The 18,211-nt window shown below is 46.0% G+C and overlaps 1 protein-coding gene across 1 annotated transcript; it reads right to left on the bottom strand.

The window, feature by feature from the left end:
- Positions 1 to 2,962: 2,962 nt before the first annotated feature.
- LOC144106335 (peroxidase-like) lies at positions 2,963 to 18,036 on the bottom strand. Its single transcript, XM_077639113.1, has 9 exons — positions 17,920 to 18,036; positions 15,626 to 15,736; positions 14,895 to 15,030; positions 13,338 to 13,547; positions 11,701 to 11,832; positions 8,217 to 8,441; positions 5,855 to 6,024; positions 3,652 to 3,757; positions 2,963 to 3,096 (listed from the first exon to the last, which is right to left on the bottom strand). Exons 1-9 carry the CDS (start codon positions 18,005 to 18,007, stop codon positions 2,991 to 2,993), a joined length of 1,284 nt encoding a protein of 427 aa, XP_077495239.1. The 5' UTR covers positions 18,008 to 18,036; the 3' UTR covers positions 2,963 to 2,990.
- Between the last annotated feature and the right edge of the window lie 175 nt (positions 18,037 to 18,211).

The following is an 18,211-nucleotide window of genomic DNA, read 5'->3' as shown; positions in this document are numbered from 1 at the left end:
ACGACCCATTGATACATTTCAAATAGTTACATGAGACTCCGAATACAGGTCCTTCTGAGATGATCTTACCTCCGAGAATTGCGCAGATTTCAGGCTCGAGCCTTTTACGGCATTCTGCATTAAAATATGTCGTTTTTGCTCGATGCCAAGAAATATCGCCCATAAATTGCCGACTTATTTCCACAAGTGGGATCATGGATTCTGTTACTCATGAAAGGCATTTAAAATGGCTTCTGCACCTGATATTCATTGCCGGTTTTCCTCTAGTTTCTCTGTATTGGTCTCCGAATATCAAGGTTATTATTCCCATGATCGAACCCACTGCGGGCAAGCAGAGGAAACAAGTTCGGCTCATCGGTACAAACAGCCCTTCATGGCTACTCCGGTTGTGTGTCAGCAAACAAATTTGTTATCTATAACATTATTTCACCATCGCAAGCAATAAACAGGGTTGATGAGTAAAGCCTGAACGGGCTGCACAATTCCCCGACCCCTCCATTCATGGTCAGTGACAGCAGACTAGGAGATGCAATGTCATACGTATATCACATTGATTACTTGTCACTTTGTATGAATGCACATCATATTGACCACATGCTCATTAGTACTACAACGAGAAAGGATAATAACATGCACATAAAATAAAAGGAAGAAAATAAAGATATTGCGGCTCAATTGTACTTTTATACGGACGCTATGAGGTAACAGTCTCTGTAGCAATCGTTTAAGTTTATACTGCCTGAACATATACCATAGCAACGGAAGGGTTGATCAGTTGAATGGATAATCAGGCGAATTTCTGTTTTCTTTACTACTTATGCAGTGAGTTGTGTAAAACACCGTAGGTCATAGCCGCCTCCTCTACAGCACTCGCTTTTTTATAATATAGAAAAATAGAAGTAACTGCCTCCCTAAACCACTAGTTTGACGTAATATTAAGGTACACGTCATGCTTAACATCCCGGCTCAACTATTAAAGTTGCTTTGCTCCTATCCTCTCGATTTACGAAGAACTCTTACGGTAACTTTTACCTTGGATCGAGGTGCGATAGGGGAACGTATGGATATGGTAATGCCAGGCCTGGAAAAATGAATAACATCGTCTTCTTTTATGAAAGTTAGAAGCCAGCGCCAGGAGCATTTTCAGAGTTCAAGAGGAAAACGTTCTCTACCACGAGAGCCTTAAGCCACTTGAGAAGAACACAACAAATTTTGATGTTAATAACAATTATTATTAAATATTTATTAATGTATTTGGTTGGCCTCTCGCACAAGCGTTGTCTCTAAAACCTATCAGCGTGTATTTCAGAGCGCTGCCCGAACGCTTCGTACAAGTTTCCTTAACATTATTCGTGTGCGATGCTATGCCCATGACCAGGTTTCCTGAGCATTATCAACACGCGCCATCTGTCGGCCGCTAAAAACAAACACTACGTTAATTGAATGGGAATATTTTCATTTGTAGCTGAGCGACATAGAGAGAACTAGAGCCTCCCGTGAAGTGGTGCAGCGCGCGAAGATGTTGATAGTGGTGGCTTATTCTTCCTACGCGCTGGAGAATATGGCATATAATGCTTCCTATGCTAACAACGAAAAATTCTGACGGCCATGGGAAATATATCGGATGTGTCAGTCAGTCAGTCAGTTTTTATTTGCAGGAAAATCACATCATCCTGCGGGTGTCAGAGACTAAAGGCATGGTTTCCTGACGAGATCTCTGCCCCCGTAACAAAAGGAGCAACCTACAGCAGTACAGCAGAGAGCTGGTACAAAAAAGAGAAGCTGCGTTACAGATAGTACACGCATACATACAACATATGGCTGTACTTAAGCACTATGGACAGTTTTTTTTTTTTTAAATCACGATGAAGATTCACTCAAGTATCACAAAAACACGTAAAAAGAAGTCAACAATTGAAAACAAAATTTACATCTATCATTGTTACTTAACAATCTCATCGGAATCAAAATTGCCCGCAGTTCACGTTTGAACCTTTTTCTGGGTAGGCAGAAATCTAAAATAGAAGCAGAGTTACATAACATATCTATTACTTGGTATACCAGATCTTGTTTTCCATAATTTGTTCTGACTTTTTTATTTCTGCGTTTGGGGTTACGAATATCATATTGAGCCAAAACAGGTGTGTAAACACTGTGAAGTTTCTTTTCATATATTTGCTGTCCCAGTATCCATAAAGAGACTTTACTTGCTGGTAAAACATCAAATCTGGGAAAAAGTGGTTGCGTCGACAACAATGTAATAGGGCCGGTGTGGTTCACAAAAATTTGATGGACACATTTTGCAGCAGTGGTAGCCTATCATAGTTCCCTTTTGTCGTTGTTCCCCAGACCAGAATGCCATACAAAGGTTTAGAATAGAACAGGGAGTAATATAGTGATTGCTTTAGCCACAGAGGTAGAAGAGAAGCTATTTTTCTAATACATCCAACGGACTTCGCGAGTTCGGACAGCAGATGATTAACGTGAGGGGTCCAAGACAACTCTTCACTAAACCATACCCCAAGGAACTTTTGCACACGTACTTGTTCTAAGATATGTCCTCTGTACTGTAAGTTAATTATTTTTTATGCTTATTGATTGGCTTAAATTTCATGTACTTTTACATTTTAAATTCCGACGGCAAGTTTTGATGCTCAGCGCCATGAAGGAAGTGGTGGCAGCCGCACGAACTAGAACTGCTTATACAGATTTCATGGGCTGGTTGGGCCCACACGCTTTCCTGACCACACCTTGATTGATGCTCTACTGCTCCAGTTTAGAAATGCAAGCTCATGAATATCCGCGAGCACGTTCACGCTGAAGACCAGCGCCGACGAGAGAGCGCCCGTCATCAACTAAGTGTACACAGCTGAAGCGACGTCTTGTGCGCTTGGCCTAGAGGGCTCATGATGCTGCTTTTCCATGTTGGCGTGTGTGGAAAGTGTTTGCGAAGAACTGCGTTTGATAGTCAATCTCCTGGTGAATTTTATTCACGCTTCAAGTTGCGCTTCGTTTCCTGAGTAGTCACCACCACTATTGGAATCCCACAACTCCAGTTGAATTTCTGGGAAGTCTGCGCAAGTCAAATTGCATTCCCTGCACGGTAATGGAAGAAAAATGAAGAAACAGTATTGCAGCACGCGTGGGCACAAAGTAACTACAGCAAGGGAAGAGTAGTGTCTGGGAAACATTCGACGCCATTATACAATAGCCAGTGGAGCGTAAGTTGTCATCAGTCGGCGTTTGTATCTTCATAGTACATGGACTTCTCGCCTTCCCTCATTTGGTACTAGAGACAACAGCCGCTATCCAAAGCTAGGAAAACAAACGGGTGTACATTTCCACAAGCAAAATGTTTTCACCTCAAAAGCTTTTGCAGTTAAGTTAATGAATGGTGTAGTTGTCTCTCCAGTCGGCTCACTTAACAGTTTGCCTGCTTCATTTCTCCCTTCGCTCTGCACTCAGATTCTTTGAGCAGCAACTGATGAGGGATGCTTTGCTTGCAGTGACATTAGACGAGAGAGGATAATCATTTATGGTTATTTATAGACATTAATCGGGTTACAGGATTCGATGACGGTTATCGAACGTTAGCTCCTACCGTGAGTAACACGGTCGACTGTGGGCTACAAGTATAGCCGGGTCACTTACTTGGAATCCAGCAGTTGAAATACATTTCGCTGAAGGTTCTTCTTCACTCCAGTGTTTTCGCAGATAATCTTGGCAAGGGTTGTCTCTCTTATAGTCCGTAGTTGTTCTAAGGAACGCATGAAAGATGGTGCAATGAATAAATCAGAACATATAAATATTTGACATTTAAATCAGTAGAATAGTGTTCGTAGGATTCAGTTTCTTCCTGGATTACGCACACGCTGCGCTCGTGTGTCTAACGCTGCTACCGAAATGGCACATGAATTCTTACTGATCCTCACTAATAAACATTCCTTTGTAGAAGCCAGTTGCGCCTGTACATATGTATTGCCGCGTGTTATTATTGCCGACACTTGGCTCTCTCTTCGGATAGTGCCCTCCGTTTTGTTTATGTGGATATTCTTTCCTCTGTTATAATTTCGACTTCAGGAGTATTTAAAATGGATGAACAACTTGCACTCGAATTTCAGGTAACTGCAGCCAAAAAAACGCTAAAAATTTCTCATCAGACAAACGCGCTTCATGAGGTAGAGTATACATTAGCCAGGGGAAAGACTCACCACCTCTAGCCTCCCTCACCACCCCTCACCACCTCTAGCCTCCCACCTCCCATCTGCTCTTCATCTTCTCTCTCCTCTCCCTTGAAAGGAGAGTGGGGTAGTTACACCCTCCACTTTGCTTCCTGCCAACAGAGGATTCACATGCCAACGCCGTGCACTTTTTGCAAAAATGGGCGTTCTAATGCTAACGCATTAAATGTCACGATGTGCCTTAGATCGAGTGAAGGTGGAAGCGTTAAGTTGTTTTCTGTGGCCGCATTATGCGTGTACCGACATTTTCTGTTTACAGCATACACTCTGCTTCGCTATCACGGACCAAACGCACTTTATTCGCTGATGTTTTGTGTTCCGTTTACTCATACATATGGCAAAAGGTGTAAACCGATGAGCAGGTTGTAGTATCATCAAAGCAGGTTAATAATATTTTCACAGTTTGAGGGGCATGCCTGGCTCCTCTACAAAAAGGTGCTTGTTGTTTTTAAATACCTAACTGTTCAATTTATGAAGCATTACCGCTTGAGGCCATGGCCTTCTCGTTTTCCTGAAACAAACAATCGAGGCTATGCTTAGAATGTTGTCGGTAATAAAAGAAACTCGGAAATTAAGTATTGCTATTTTGACTCTCTGAACATTCAAGGCAGCGTTTTCATAAAGAAGTGCATAGGAAATATTTGTGTTCAATGCGATACGCTGTAGTGAAGTCATTTTCATCGCTGTCGTTTCTTGCATGCCATTGATTCACATTGCGTGCTCTAACAAAGCAAAGCAATCGCTTTCCACCACTGACCGCATGTCCTGCTCATCATGCGCCTTTCTGAGCCACAGTCGCTCAACTTTAGGTGCGCAGAAACATGCAATGATGTTGCTATTGCACGATACCGCTCTTCACTAAGAGTAAACGCCGTACACTCAGTAACGTTTCGAAAGGAACCACTTTCGTGATAGGCTGAATGCCTAAAAGCTTCGCACTTACCTTTATTTTAGCATCTTACAGTTATAAGGCTCGCGATACACTATTTAGCCTGCAAGGAGCTCTAACGACTAATAAAATTTTACCTGTACTGCTAGATTACGACGTTGTAATGTCAAAGACGCCACTTTCACTGTCAAGGGAGGTTCTATATGCAAGAAAACGCCAAAAAAATGAAATAAAGCTGCCATTATAATCTGCGCCCTTTCACAAGGAAACTGCGGTACGCCAAAGGCAGTTTTTCTGCCCGGATCTGTGGGGCTAGACTGCACCGGCATTAAGTTGCGAGCGGTTATCATAAAGTCCTTTTAGAGCCGTAACATCACAAGTTTTATTCGCGTGGCGGAAAAGTTTTCCAGTCCAATTGTGTCGGCAATAAATTCATCGTTTGCTAGCGGACGGACATTAACATAGCCAGAGAGAGCAACAGGATCAATTTTTTACTATGAGGAAAACTTTAAAAGATGACTTCCCAGTGTTTCCTTAAAACCCTCCCCCCCTGCAGTGCTATTTTATCGGGGAAGCAATCTCACTTCATGTCAAGAAAGTCTGATTACTCCAGCTCGGATAATACTCAAGAAATCAACCTCATGTATCGCTTCCTACTGTGGTGCCACAGAGCCTAGTGTAGCGGCAACAACCGAAGCACATAATACAGCGATGCTGTGCTTGCCTGGCGTGAAGGAGCCGGCCTGTCCCCCGTGCTCGTAGTAGAAGCGGTCGCCTCGCTTGAGTCTCCCAAACATCTCGGCCACCACGCACAAGAATGTGGGCCCCAGCGAGGCGCCTGGCACCAGGGGCTCGTTCAGGCCAGCCGAAAAGAAGTCAATGTCACGGACGTCCCTGCGACGGCCGTAGAGGACCTCTCCTTTGTGTCTCAAACCAATTAAATCTACCACACGTTTGAGCGCCAGCGCTATCGTCATCTCTATGATCAGTGGAGTCAAGGCACTGGTCGAGCCTATAGACTATGGGTTCGTAGGACGAAAGTCTGCAGCACAGTAAACAGCAAATTTTCTTGACTTCTAATTTCACCCCTTCCTGTACCCCTATTTATTACGCTTCTCGTCTAGTAGTTCACATTGGGCCACTTCAAAGAGCCAGGAGTTATCGGCACTGCCAGAGTCTGCTTCTTCTTCTGTCATCAAAAGATGCCTTAAACGTGGCATCTTTCCGCTCTGCCCTCCTGGTGTATTTCAATTCACCCCGTATTGTCCAAATTATTGAGTGGTCAAATGAAAATATCATTACATGGGCATTACGCTAGCTAAAGTACCATACAAAAACCAAGATAAAGATTTTCTCACCTCCGCTAAAATGCGAGAAATAGGCATGTAGGCGGTTAGCACTAAATTTAAAACTTTTCAATTTAACACTTGCTAGAATTTGACCACCACGTCAAAGTTGTGTGAAAGACCAAGTCGAAGGCCTCTAAAAAACTCTGATGCCCATGGAGAGTATAAATAGGTTTTGTCCAACAAGTATCGTCTTATTGCTTCAGCAAACAGAAAATGTGATACAATGGATCGTTCGACTCTGGCTTCAAGTCGCTTATTCAAGCCCTCTTTTTCTTCACACATCTTGCTCACACTGAGGCCAAGTATTCTCAACAGGAAACGCTTGCTACTGAGAACAAGTTGGCACCAAACATTGTAATTAGGATCCATGTAGTAACTGAGTACACGGCGTCCAGAAGGTACGTTGCGAATTCGTGGTCACTGGGTGTCTAAGCGTTAATACTGTAGCTATGGTTTTTCTTTTCATTCCTTTGTTATCAACGTTTTACTTCGTTACTAGCTTTTTCATTGCGATAGGTGTTGGAGGATTTTTACGGACTAAGCAGTGTTCATACCCTGTAGAAAAAAAAAACGGCAGTATCATGCCCAAAGTACGACAAACTGATTTGTCGTTTCGCCGTAGGGACAGGGCTTATGGGCTTAACCTCCCAAAGCGACTGAGGCTGTTAGGGATGCCGTAGTGAAGGGTTCCGGAAATTTCGGCCACCTGGGGTTCTTTAACGTGCATCGCACAGTACACGGGCGTCTAGAATTTCGCTTCCATTGAAATTTGACCGCCGCGGCCGGGATCGAACCCACGTCTTTCGGGTCAGCAGCCGAGCGCCATAACCACTCAGCCACCTTGGCGGCTCGCCGTAAGGACAGATTTTTCTGTAGTACTGTAATATTTTGCTGTACTACGTTTTTGTAGTTCAATCGCTGCTAAAAAAACAACACAATTCTACAGAAAGTTTGGTTGTTACTACAAAAATTTTTTATTTCTTTCCAAGTTTATAAGAAATATTGCCCCAAAACTCTGCTAGCCAGCAGAAAATTTTCTGTTGTGTTTTTAGACTCAGTAGAACGCCGTGGATGAAGGCTACTGCGCTCACGCGCCCCACATGCATGCTATACAGGTAGGCTGAGAAGTGGACGTTCTTGACAGCGCTCCCTATGAGATAATATGATCCAGGTAAGCCCTCCTCATATTTGCCACAAGCACTGAGAGGTCTCATATCGTTAGAGATCACGACATGACCGCAGATCAAGCTGTCACATTTCTCCTCATTCGCCCTTTACTTCCACGCCTTTTCCAGCGTTTTCATGTTGGCTTTTTTCCGAGTCTGTTTTCCTTTTTTGCTTAGCCTTGCATCCAGCCTCCGTATTCTCTTTTCTTGCCGTTATTCATTCGAAACTCGCCAATTGTCTGATTTGACACTGCGTATTCCTCCTGGGTCATCTTAAATTATGTCTTTCTTACTGTGAGCTGTTTTCTTCGATTCTACATCAGCGTTTATAGAGAAGGTTGCAGCGTAGTTCGCACCTCTCCACTCCGACCTACAATGCCAGCTACAGCGAATGACTATATGACCCGCTTACGAGTGCTCCACCCATCCACGGGTTCAAATAAAACCTGTGCCTCGCACGTATAAAATTCTATTGTATAGCATAACATATATTTGCACTACAATGCGTTATATCTTATTTCTAACGGCTAAGGCTCTAGGTTCCCGTGACGACACACGAGAGCACACTTACTCGTAAACGTGTGAGTACAGCTTCTCAACGTCGTCGGGCATCAGCTTCAAGCGGCTGAGGTCCGCGAACGTCTTCAGTGTGACGTTTCGGCAAAGCTGGACGTAGTCCGCGTACGGACGGATGCCGTGATCACGGCCCCTCTGGATGTCGATGGCGAACAGGTCAGCGCCGTAGGGCCGCCCGGGAGACCGGAACAGGAAATTTGTCAGGGCCCGGTCACCGAATCTGAAAAGCGGTTAGTTTGAGGAGACTTGATGGCGATGATTATGGATTTTTGTGGCGCAGGGGCATCTTGACAAAAGAGCGCCAGGCACAGGGTATTTTCGATTACTCAAGGTGGGGTCAAAGACAAATTTTCCAAGCATTTCACCCCCGATAAGCAAGCGAGCACCACACCAGGGGGAAAGCTTGTGCCCATTCTATCAGCGGTGGGTGCCCGGCGGCACTGGGGATCGAGCCCCGCACCTCCCGCATGCGAGGCGGATGCTCAACCACTCGGCCACCGCTGCGGTTCCCTTTGACGAGATTTGCGTGATGCTAGAGCTTTTTTCAGTATTTCTCTAGAAGACTCTAGAAGAACTAGGGGGCCGCCGTATAGCAATTCCTGTACTGCTGCGTTCAAATTCAGCCCCCACTTCCTTTGTGCCTGCACCGGGAGCACAAATTAGTCCAGCAACCGAAATGGCGGCGACCAGGTTGGAAAAATTTTGAATTCAATTTTCATGCCATTCACAAAGCACATCCATAGATAGCTTCAACAGGGTGAGTTGTTGGGCTAGTATCTCGTCCCGTCCTTTGCGCTAAAAATATGCCTGTAACATCCATAGCTTGCTGACTTGGGGGAAAAAAATGCGAGTTTTTCCACCTTTTTTTTTTGGCCTATAAGGAGACAGCCGTAGTTTCATCAGTGTTTAGCACAGAATGGCGCCGCAGAAGTCGACATGAACAGAGAGGCGACAAATACACAAGTGCCAACTTTCAACTTTTCTGGAAGGCTGCCATCAGGCCATCATTCCATTACATTAAGGTTTGAATGCTTTTTCCTGAGGCGTGTTATACTTTAGATTTTTCTTTTTCTCTACCCTTGTTCCTTAGGATTTTAGTTTTTTTAATGCGTCAGCATTAGAACCCCATTTTGTAAAAATTTTTTCGTCCGTCCAACTGAAGCCTAGGTTGGCAGATCGCAAAGTGCAGGGAGGAAAAGTTCCTCTCCACTTTTCCAATTTCAGAGGAGAGGAAGAGGAGAACTGAGAGAGCGAAGACGACGGGTGGGGAGGCTTGGTAGTAGATCGATAGTGGATCGGTAGTATTGGGTCACTGAACCCGGAAGCGGCTGATCAGTCCAGCGGGAACACTAATGATAGGGCCGACTTCGTCGCATCAGTCGCATCGATCGTCTATATCATTCCTCTTTATGTTTTTCTTTGTCGTTTCAGTCTTTCTGCGTGTTTCTGTTAGCTTGTGAGACAGCTTTTCTCGAGGTGGTTGCTTTTTATCAGGTCTTTTTCCTTTTTTCCTCATTGGGGCAAGCTGATAATGGTTTATTAACGGTCTTGTCTTAGTTAAATATTTCAGTTTTTCGCCTGTTGCATTACAGTGTTCATGTCATATTGGTGCCCATTGGAAGCACATTTCCATCCATGTTTATTCGACTTCAGTTCTGAATACGGCGGTCCACCATATGGGGTTGTTGGGCTTTGTGTGTTTGCAATTGTGTCAATGCTCATGCCCCATGTCATCTTCGCCTATCGCCTCTAGCTACCACGTATAACCGTTTTACCGCGATAAGGTTAAAGGCCCCGTTACCCAGAAAAGCCGGCGTCAGCATTGTGAGCAAAAAACAGGATGTCGTATGGTCACCTAAGTGGCCACCATTCGGAGAAGCAGCTTAGGTGGGCCACTAGGTCAGGTGACCTTGTGGCGTTATCGCAACCTCCCCAACGGACTGTGAGCAAGGTGACCACCGCGGCAGATGGCTTTTATATTAATGATTGATCGCGAAAGGTTGCTCCGGAAGAGCAAGTTGGTTCGCACAAGCCCCACCGGTGGCAGCACCTGTCATCGCAGGGCAGTGGCGCATCTCTTAACCGCTGCACAATAGCGGAAGGTGTGGTGTGAGGACTCCCACGGACCAGTGAATGTAGGGATCAGAATGACCCTTTCCGCATATATGGGCATTCACTAACTAACGCTATCGCGTCATATACTTCGGGCGGAGCCTAATTGTCCCATCCATTTTTTCTCATTTTTGTCTGTCATGGCGCGTGTTGTCTGCTATGAATTCGCTGTAACGGCAGCATTGCAAGAAAGGTGAAAGTTGACGCTTGTGTGTGTGTCCTGTTCTCGTGAATGTCGGTTCCTGCTGCGCCATTCTTCACAAAGCATTTTTCACCAACTTTCCCAAACTTTCCCGCTACTGCGTCAATGCCATACGCCATAACCACGAATTCGAGACAAGCTCTTCTAGTTGCCTTGGCTGCCATCTTGTGGCGCACTGCGTTGAACATTCATAAATAGCACGATGACATCACCCTTGACGTAAACAAAAAAATTAGCGGTGGTTTAGATCTGGTTAAACCTGCAGTGACGCGATAGCTACAGCTGGCCCCAGTGGAACTTGGTCACGTGACCAACCACGTGACGAACCGCATGATCAGCCACGGCGCCGCGCCGCCGGCAGCTGCTCCACACTACTTGACCAACCCTCTGACAGCGTGGCGCCGCAGCCACAGCCACAGGGTGGCGGCGCCGCCACGCTGAAGGCTCGAAATGCTGCCGTAATGCAGCCATCGCTACAAAAGAATTACCGAGTGGCCGCAGAACACAATGTGATAGACCGCTTAGACCCGCCGCGGTGGCTCAGTTGTTAGGGCGCTCGGCTACTGATCCGGAGCACTCGGGTTCGAACCCGACCGCGGCGGCCGCGTTTTGATGGAGGCGAAACGCAAAGGCTCCCGTGTGCTGTGCGATGTCACTCCACGCTCAAATATCACCAGGTGGCCGAAATTATTCCGGAGCCCTCAACTACGGCATCTTTCTTCCTTTCTTCTCTCAGTCCCTCCTTTATCCCTTTCCTTACGGCGTGGTCCAGGTGTCCGTCGAGATGTGCGACAGATACTGCGCCATTTCCTTTCCCCAAAAACAAATTTTCATAGACCGCTTAGCCACACTGCCCGCTCTGGCAGGGCGCTGTCTCGAATGCTGGTAATGTTGCTGAAGGCGTCCTTATCAAGGCTGAACTGAGCCGGGCAAAAGCAGCGGTATGACGCAAAGAATTTTAAATGCTGTAGCACCAAATACGCTGTTCAAAGCAATTTTTTTCACTCACTTGAGTATAGATTTGTTGATATAGTGAGGGCGTGTACGCGTTCGGTCTGGGGCCCAGCGATAAACTGTTCTGTCTCACGCACTTATTTTGAGGTCAACTGATTTCATTTTTCCATTGAATGCAGAACTAGAAAACGCAAGAATAGAAGATGAGCACCTGTCAGTAGTCTGCATTGGCTGCCTGATCAATCCTCGGAAAGCGTTGTCTTCGATGCCTTTGTAGTTGAAGGGCTGGAAGTAGCCGTCCTCGAGTTGGATGCTTCCCATCTTAATGCCGTCCTCGTTAATTCTGCGCGTCAGAGAAAAGATGCTTTAAAAGAACTTGAAGGAAGGCTAGATGGTTTTCAGATTCAGAGAAAAGATGGAACACAACAACTTCCTTCGGGTCACAACGGAATCGTGCAGAAGAATACGGGTCGAATTGAATACTCCTTTGCGCGCTTTGAAAATCGCGCGCCTAGCTCCTGCCGATGCGCCTCAATTGGCTGCTACCTGAGAGGATCTAAGTAAGCGCTGCAGCAGTGAAGTTTCTCGGAAATTTTTTCACTGACACTCAGCAGACGTCGCTGTTAGCGCTTATGACAATCAATAGCGTCGAAGAACTCATATTTTAGCGCTTTTAGTTCCATACATAAGAAGAAAAAAAACGTTTATGACGACACTACCTTCTCAAACAAGCTGAATTGACGGTTCTCTTGACTTGGTGCTCCTGTTCTTATTAAAAATTTTCACTGCCTCTTGCGCTGCGGCAAACGCCGCTCAAAGAAGGCCCTGCAGCTAAGTGTCGACCTATTGGCACGACTGCAGTGTGCTATAAGTCGAGGCAGTGCAAAAAGTGTGCATAGGTGGCGTGAAGCCGAAAACGTCGACTGCCGACAGGGACGCTGGAATCGAGTTAACGGCGCTGGTGAGCTACTAACGAGCACACGACCCTACGCTGCCATCTCCACCACCACTGCGCCCGCTCCGATGGTCGCGGATCTTTGAGCTTGTTCGCGCGTATGAGGTTATGTCGAGGTTCGGGACAATATCTTCTCAATGCACGAAGTTCGACTCCAGTGTTCCGTTTCTTATTAAACAAAAATTTCAAGACGCTGCTCTCTTCAGTGAACTTACGCGAGAAGAAGAATGTGCACTAATATGAACATCAAATTAATGCGCTTCGAGCTTTCTCGTCGCACATTGCGCACCAATAGGCTTCGCGCGGCGCTATGGAATTAAGCGCGCCGTCTCCTGGGCTTTATACACAAAGTACATCATACGAAGGGTGTCCCTTTTTTCACTATCCCTATTCTAGAGCACTCTAGTCACGACGTCATAAACAACCACCCTGCACATCTTAGTGTGGCATCGTAGGCGGATAGGTGGTGCAAGGCGACTGGTCACGACGTCATTACAATCGATCGACGCCATTGGTTGGAGGCCCTTATTTGACGGGGATGTGTCGGTGCAATCTTGAGTTGTATCCGACTGTATACCTAATTACTTCAGAAGGAGATGCTATACTGTAGACACACGAAGTAAGCGGTAAGAACAGTAAGTTTCAATCTGAGTCCGATAGGTCATCGCACTGGTGGCGAACACTGCACAACAGAAGGAATTTAGCCTCAATTAACGCGGCGTTTCTGCGTTGTCCTTCTAGAAAGTATATCAAGATCTTACACTGCGTTGCACAGAAGCAACAACTATCAAAGAAACCATAGCAATGTCATAAGGTAAAAAAATTTTGGCAGGAGGTGCAAGGATTACAGTGCAGGCACCACAACAACATACGTATCCAAGCGAAATTCTTACAGGTCGAAGTGTCCTTGAACATTCGAGTGGCCGAAGCGAAAGGCAGCCGTGGAGAACTCGTTGATGATAGTGGAATCCACCCTTGGGTCATACTTGGTGTAGCCTTCCTTAAGCGGCCACAGGTCGTATTTATCCATGGCGTCGGCGCCCACGATACCAGGCAGCCATTCATTGTAGACGACGTGCTGAAAGCGGGAATCCACTATCCTCCTAGAATAGATGCGGCGAAAACAACCGACCTCATTACTCTTCACGCCTAACAGCTGCACTGTGTGCTACGGAGAACTTGCGCTGAAGTTTGCAGTGCCGATTGCAGCGTCATAACACACCGCCTAGCGAGAAGAGCAAGCAGTTTTGGGTATACTCTTGGCACTTTTCCGCGCCACCTTCAGGCGCTTATTGGCGTGAGCCTCCGGGCTCTGTCGAAGGCGCACGTGCCGTGCGTCAGCTATCTGGGCTACGCCGAGAGAAGCTAGGCAATGAATGCTGTCAGCCAAACGCGGGCATCTAATCGCGCCTGACAGCTGCACTGTGTGCTCTAAAAACGGCTCTCTGAGCAGAGGCACATTGTAGGGCCCCTGATGAATTTGTAGTGTGAGGCTTTGCGACACGCAGGGAAACCTGAATTCCCGATTTAGGCAAGCGAAATAGTTAACCGGCTCGGAATAATTGCGAGGCACATGCGTGCACAGAAGTGAGCCACTTGATCATGAGTTCTGTCACGTGATCAAGTGGGCCAGTGACAGTGCGCATTTAAGTGGAGGCGAGGGGCGTGGCAGCACGTAACTGATAAATGTTCGCCCGCCCGGCCTATTCCCCAGTAGATAAGTTCACGGAACAAAAGACGCGGACAAGCGAAGATTCGAGCTGGGCAACTTCACGAGAGCGTTATCTTTCCACTACGGTTCGAACGTATTTTTCCTAAATTTTGCAGTGTGCTCCTGCAGTCGCTGCCTGGTTACGACAGTTAAGTCCGCACTTTTTACCGCAATGAATACTCGGAAGAAGTGGCGATGCAATGGTAAAAGAGGTTACTCAATTCCTTTATAACCGGTCCCGAGTTTTTCTTATATATGCAGGGTGCTGACGTCCTAGTCACGGTGAGGTAGTGTAATGTGGTATCTGCAATTCAACGTGGAGAACGGACGCGAGCTTTGGAGGAAGCTGTAAAGGAGGGCTCCGGATTAATTTAGACCACCTGGGGTTCTTTAACGTTCTCTGACGTCACACATCACACGGGCTGTTTTATATTGCGGTACCATTCCAGAATTCGATCCCGCTACCTTATGATCGGCATCCGAACCGCGAGTACACTGGGTAACATCGCCTTCTGGTGAGAATATAGAGCTGCCCTAGATAATGTCGTAATACTGCCAATTTTATTTTTAGTGAGATATTGAGCAACAGTAAAACTGTTCCAGGTGTTATCCCTAAATAAATCCCTTTGAATGTGTCATAGGTTCTGAAATTAATTATTTCAAGACGTAACCTACTTTAAGAGAAAAAAGAACACCACAGAAACCTATTTATTATGTATTAGGTAAACTTCAGACTTACTTCGTAACTTGGAACACCTTCTCGTCGTCCCAGTGGGCGTTGATTGTAGCGAGCTTGTTTGCGATTCGGTTGTGCTCCCTCACAAACAGCGTGTGTAGCCATATGAGCCCCGGATTCTGATTGTTCCTGAGATCACCTGGGCTCAGAAAACGCGCCCTCGGCAATTCCATTCGTCGCCATTATTATCACCATAAACAGTAGCATCCACACTGCACACACTGCATGAACAGCAAAAGCCGTTTAACAATGGCTCCAACGGCTACTCTCCAACCGTTGTGCGCATTGCGGCGAGAGCCATTTCAAGCAGTTTTAATGTAGTAAACGATAGCAACAGCGACGCAGTTCACTGCAAGAGAACACGAATGTAAAGCTGTGCCTACTTTTTAAAAGCAATCAAAATAGGGTTAGTAGTAAAAAGGAGTTCTAAGATTTTGGATAGTACAGACTTATTTCTGAAGAACTAACCAAAACAAAAGAACAAAAGAAATGAAAGGGGGCGGGGGGGGGGGGGGGGCGGCGTCATGTCATTCCCAGGTCGCAACTGGTGGATACTGAACATCAAGAACGTAAAGGTGCAGTAACTGTCTCGTTTCTTGGTGGACACCTCAACCACGCCGTGAGGAAATAAAGGAAGGATAGAATGAAAGAATAAAGACAGAAAGAGGTGCCGAAGTCAAGGGTAGAAATAAGAAACTGTGCTGACAATGCCCGGGAATGCCTACAAGGCTTACCAGCTCTCAAGCAGATTTTGTCTTCCTCGAAAAGGCTGCAGGTGTCGTTTTCTGGCACCGGACTGAGTGGAAGGAACATGGAGCCGTTCACACTGTGGTACTTCAAGAGTCCTGCAATAATTCGTGACGGCACTTCACGTCGCTGTCACCTAAAAAGTTTTTAAAACGCCCTGCATAGGACATGTGCACTTTATATCCCTATATATTAGCTGCCTACCTTTTGTAGGATTTATGTATGTGCCAAACTGCTGGCTAGCCAATTGTTTTCAATTATATTATTGTAGAAACATAAGCAGAACTCTTCGAAACGAGTGTTCTTATTGCAAGTGGAGTGCCGTTATCTACACTCTAAGCGCAAAACAGTTATAAAGGCAGTAAGCTGTCATCTAGCGCTCTCCCTTTAGTAAAACGGAGTGCGCTAGGGGACAGCATCAACCCTTTTTACTCGTATATAGGCGCACTGGCGTTTAGAGTGTACGCATATCTTATGAGCATTCGGCCCGGGGACTGTACGCGTTACCTGTGAGATGTTATAGGGCAAAACTCCTTCCAGCTCCTCGAATATGCACTTGCACGAAACGAGTTGAGGTGCGCCGAGAGGCCGGGAGGTTTTAAAGGTGGGGGGGGGGGGGGGGGGGGTAAATCTGGCGCGTAATATGACATGCATGCAAGAACGAAACTTCCAGGTACGCACGCTGCACTTTGGGAGGACACAGTACATAGATTAATTACCATCGATTGCCCACAGAAGTTCTTGTATTCCATGTATTCCATTGAGGCTATTCTCATCGGTTGTTTGCCTCACAAAATGGCACATACCCACATGGGAGACTGGCTATAACCAGGCGGTGACTTTTCTCATGTTCCTATAAATATTCTCCTTCCTCTTCTTCTTCATACGCTTCGACTAAGGTCACCTCGTATACGCGGACATTTATGCACGGCGTTCCCTACTGTGCCCTGTATACGGCGCACACTTTAAGAAATATAAACCAAACATTCGATGCGCGTCTGCCTTTTTGGGGATACAATATCATGAAGGAAAGGAACGCCAACCTATTTCTTCCAAGAGACACGGCGTTACAAAACCTCCTCGGTTTCTTCGTCACGGTGAGACAGCTGGTGAGTTGGAACTTGGCTTTTGAAACAGCCTCACAATGCAGCTTCTCTGATCTCTGTGCCACTGGACTTAGACCAAGCACGTAGGAAGAAGGGAGGTTTCTGAGGAGGGGGGGGGGGGGGGGGGGATTAACAATACCCCGCTTCTGCTGAATATGGCAGCACTCAAGCAGCAACCTCCTTTTTTGCGGGTTAAACTCGGTCTTCCGCACAACAGTTAATCGTCAAAGTAAATCTCGTGGTCACATACCTCTCAGTGCTGGGCCACCACGCTTTGCTCATTGCCATACGTCGATGACTATTCAACAGTGAATGAAGTGTGGCGGGTGAGCACTGCGGGGTACGCGACCATCAGATTTGCTTTGAGAAAATTGTTGTGCTGGGAATCGAATCGAACCCGCAAAGGAAGTTGTGCTTGAGTCATGTCATATTCAGCAGAAGCGGGGCGATGTTAACTGCGCCTACGGAACCCTTCTTGAGTGATCCGGCTGTCGCAGACATCTGCGTGTTTAAAAGCCAAGCTGTAAATGATTAAGAATCTCAGTACGTTCCTAGACGTCGTGTCTCTCACAAGAACTTCGTTAGCATTCATTTTCTTCCTTATTTTAAAGATATGGTGGCTTCTTTCGCTATCCACCGGAGTTATTTAGTGCGCCGAAAAGCGGCTGGAATTTAGATGCGCTGTTCCTACAGTGTTTTCGGTTTTAAAAATCAGTATACTTAACACTTTTGCACGGGCTACGATAAAGCATTCTAAACTTGGAAGGACGTGAAAATGTGACGAACGTAATAACACGCCACAATTCCTCAAACGAATAACTGCATGTTATTTTAGACAGAAGAGGTCTTCCAAACCTTATGTAGTCAGTTCCTTTCCGGACACGGTTTCACGCCACATAGAAAGCCTAGTAGTGCTTATGAAAGCAAGATTCTTTTTAGGTTTTTGCTTGCAATTTCTATCGGTGTTAGGTTTCTACTGCTTGCATTTCCTGATTATTTGCATTTGAGAAATGTTTATTTTCTTGCTTATTCTTGCTGCTGCGTGTACAATACGGCGCGAGTTGTTTAACTGCATTGGGCTACACTGTCACTGTTGAACGTTTATCTGTTTTGTGTCGCCCGGAGGTTTACATTTACGAAATGCGGAGCCGTACGGACTCGCGTCCAATACGTACCGCGATCGAACGCCCTGAGGCTGTCCATAATGTCTCCGCTGATACCGTATATATGCGATGAGTCGATGAACGATGTCCTTGAGTTCATCTGCTTTCTCGGACCTGCTCGGAAAAATTGCCATGGAAAAAGTTCTAGCAGTAAACGGCCTTCATTTCCAATTTTTTTTTTTTGAACAATGTGAGTTAACTTATCTCACTTTTTTCAGCTCTTTGCGTTTCACCAACGTTCGTTTTCGGGGACATGCTCCGAGGATTTGCAGTTAAATGGCGTTTTGGTGTGGCGAAAATGCCA

Source organism: Amblyomma americanum, chromosome 10 (genome assembly GCF_052857255.1).
Source record: "Amblyomma americanum isolate KBUSLIRL-KWMA chromosome 10, ASM5285725v1, whole genome shotgun sequence".
In the NCBI taxonomy this organism is placed as follows: Eukaryota; Metazoa; Arthropoda; class Arachnida; order Ixodida; family Ixodidae; genus Amblyomma; species Amblyomma americanum.
The sequence above is the reverse complement of the archived record's forward strand: the minus strand, read 5'-3'. Positions and strand labels throughout refer to the sequence as shown.

What these genes read in the sequence shown, in the direction of transcription:
- LOC144106335 (XM_077639113.1), bottom strand. Translation starts at nt 18,007, where the DNA reads ATGAACTCAAGGACATCGTTCATCGACTCATCGCATATATACGGTATC. An exon ending in CCTCAGGGCGTTCGATCGCG is followed by an intron (nt 15,737 to 17,919) that starts GTACGTATTGGA and finishes GAATTATTGCAG; the next exon opens with GACTCTTGAAGTACCACAGT. An exon ending in GGCCGGCTCCTTCACGCCAG is followed by an intron (nt 3,758 to 5,854) that starts GCAAGCACAGCA and finishes TGCGTTCCTTAG; the next exon opens with AACAACTACGGACTATAAGA.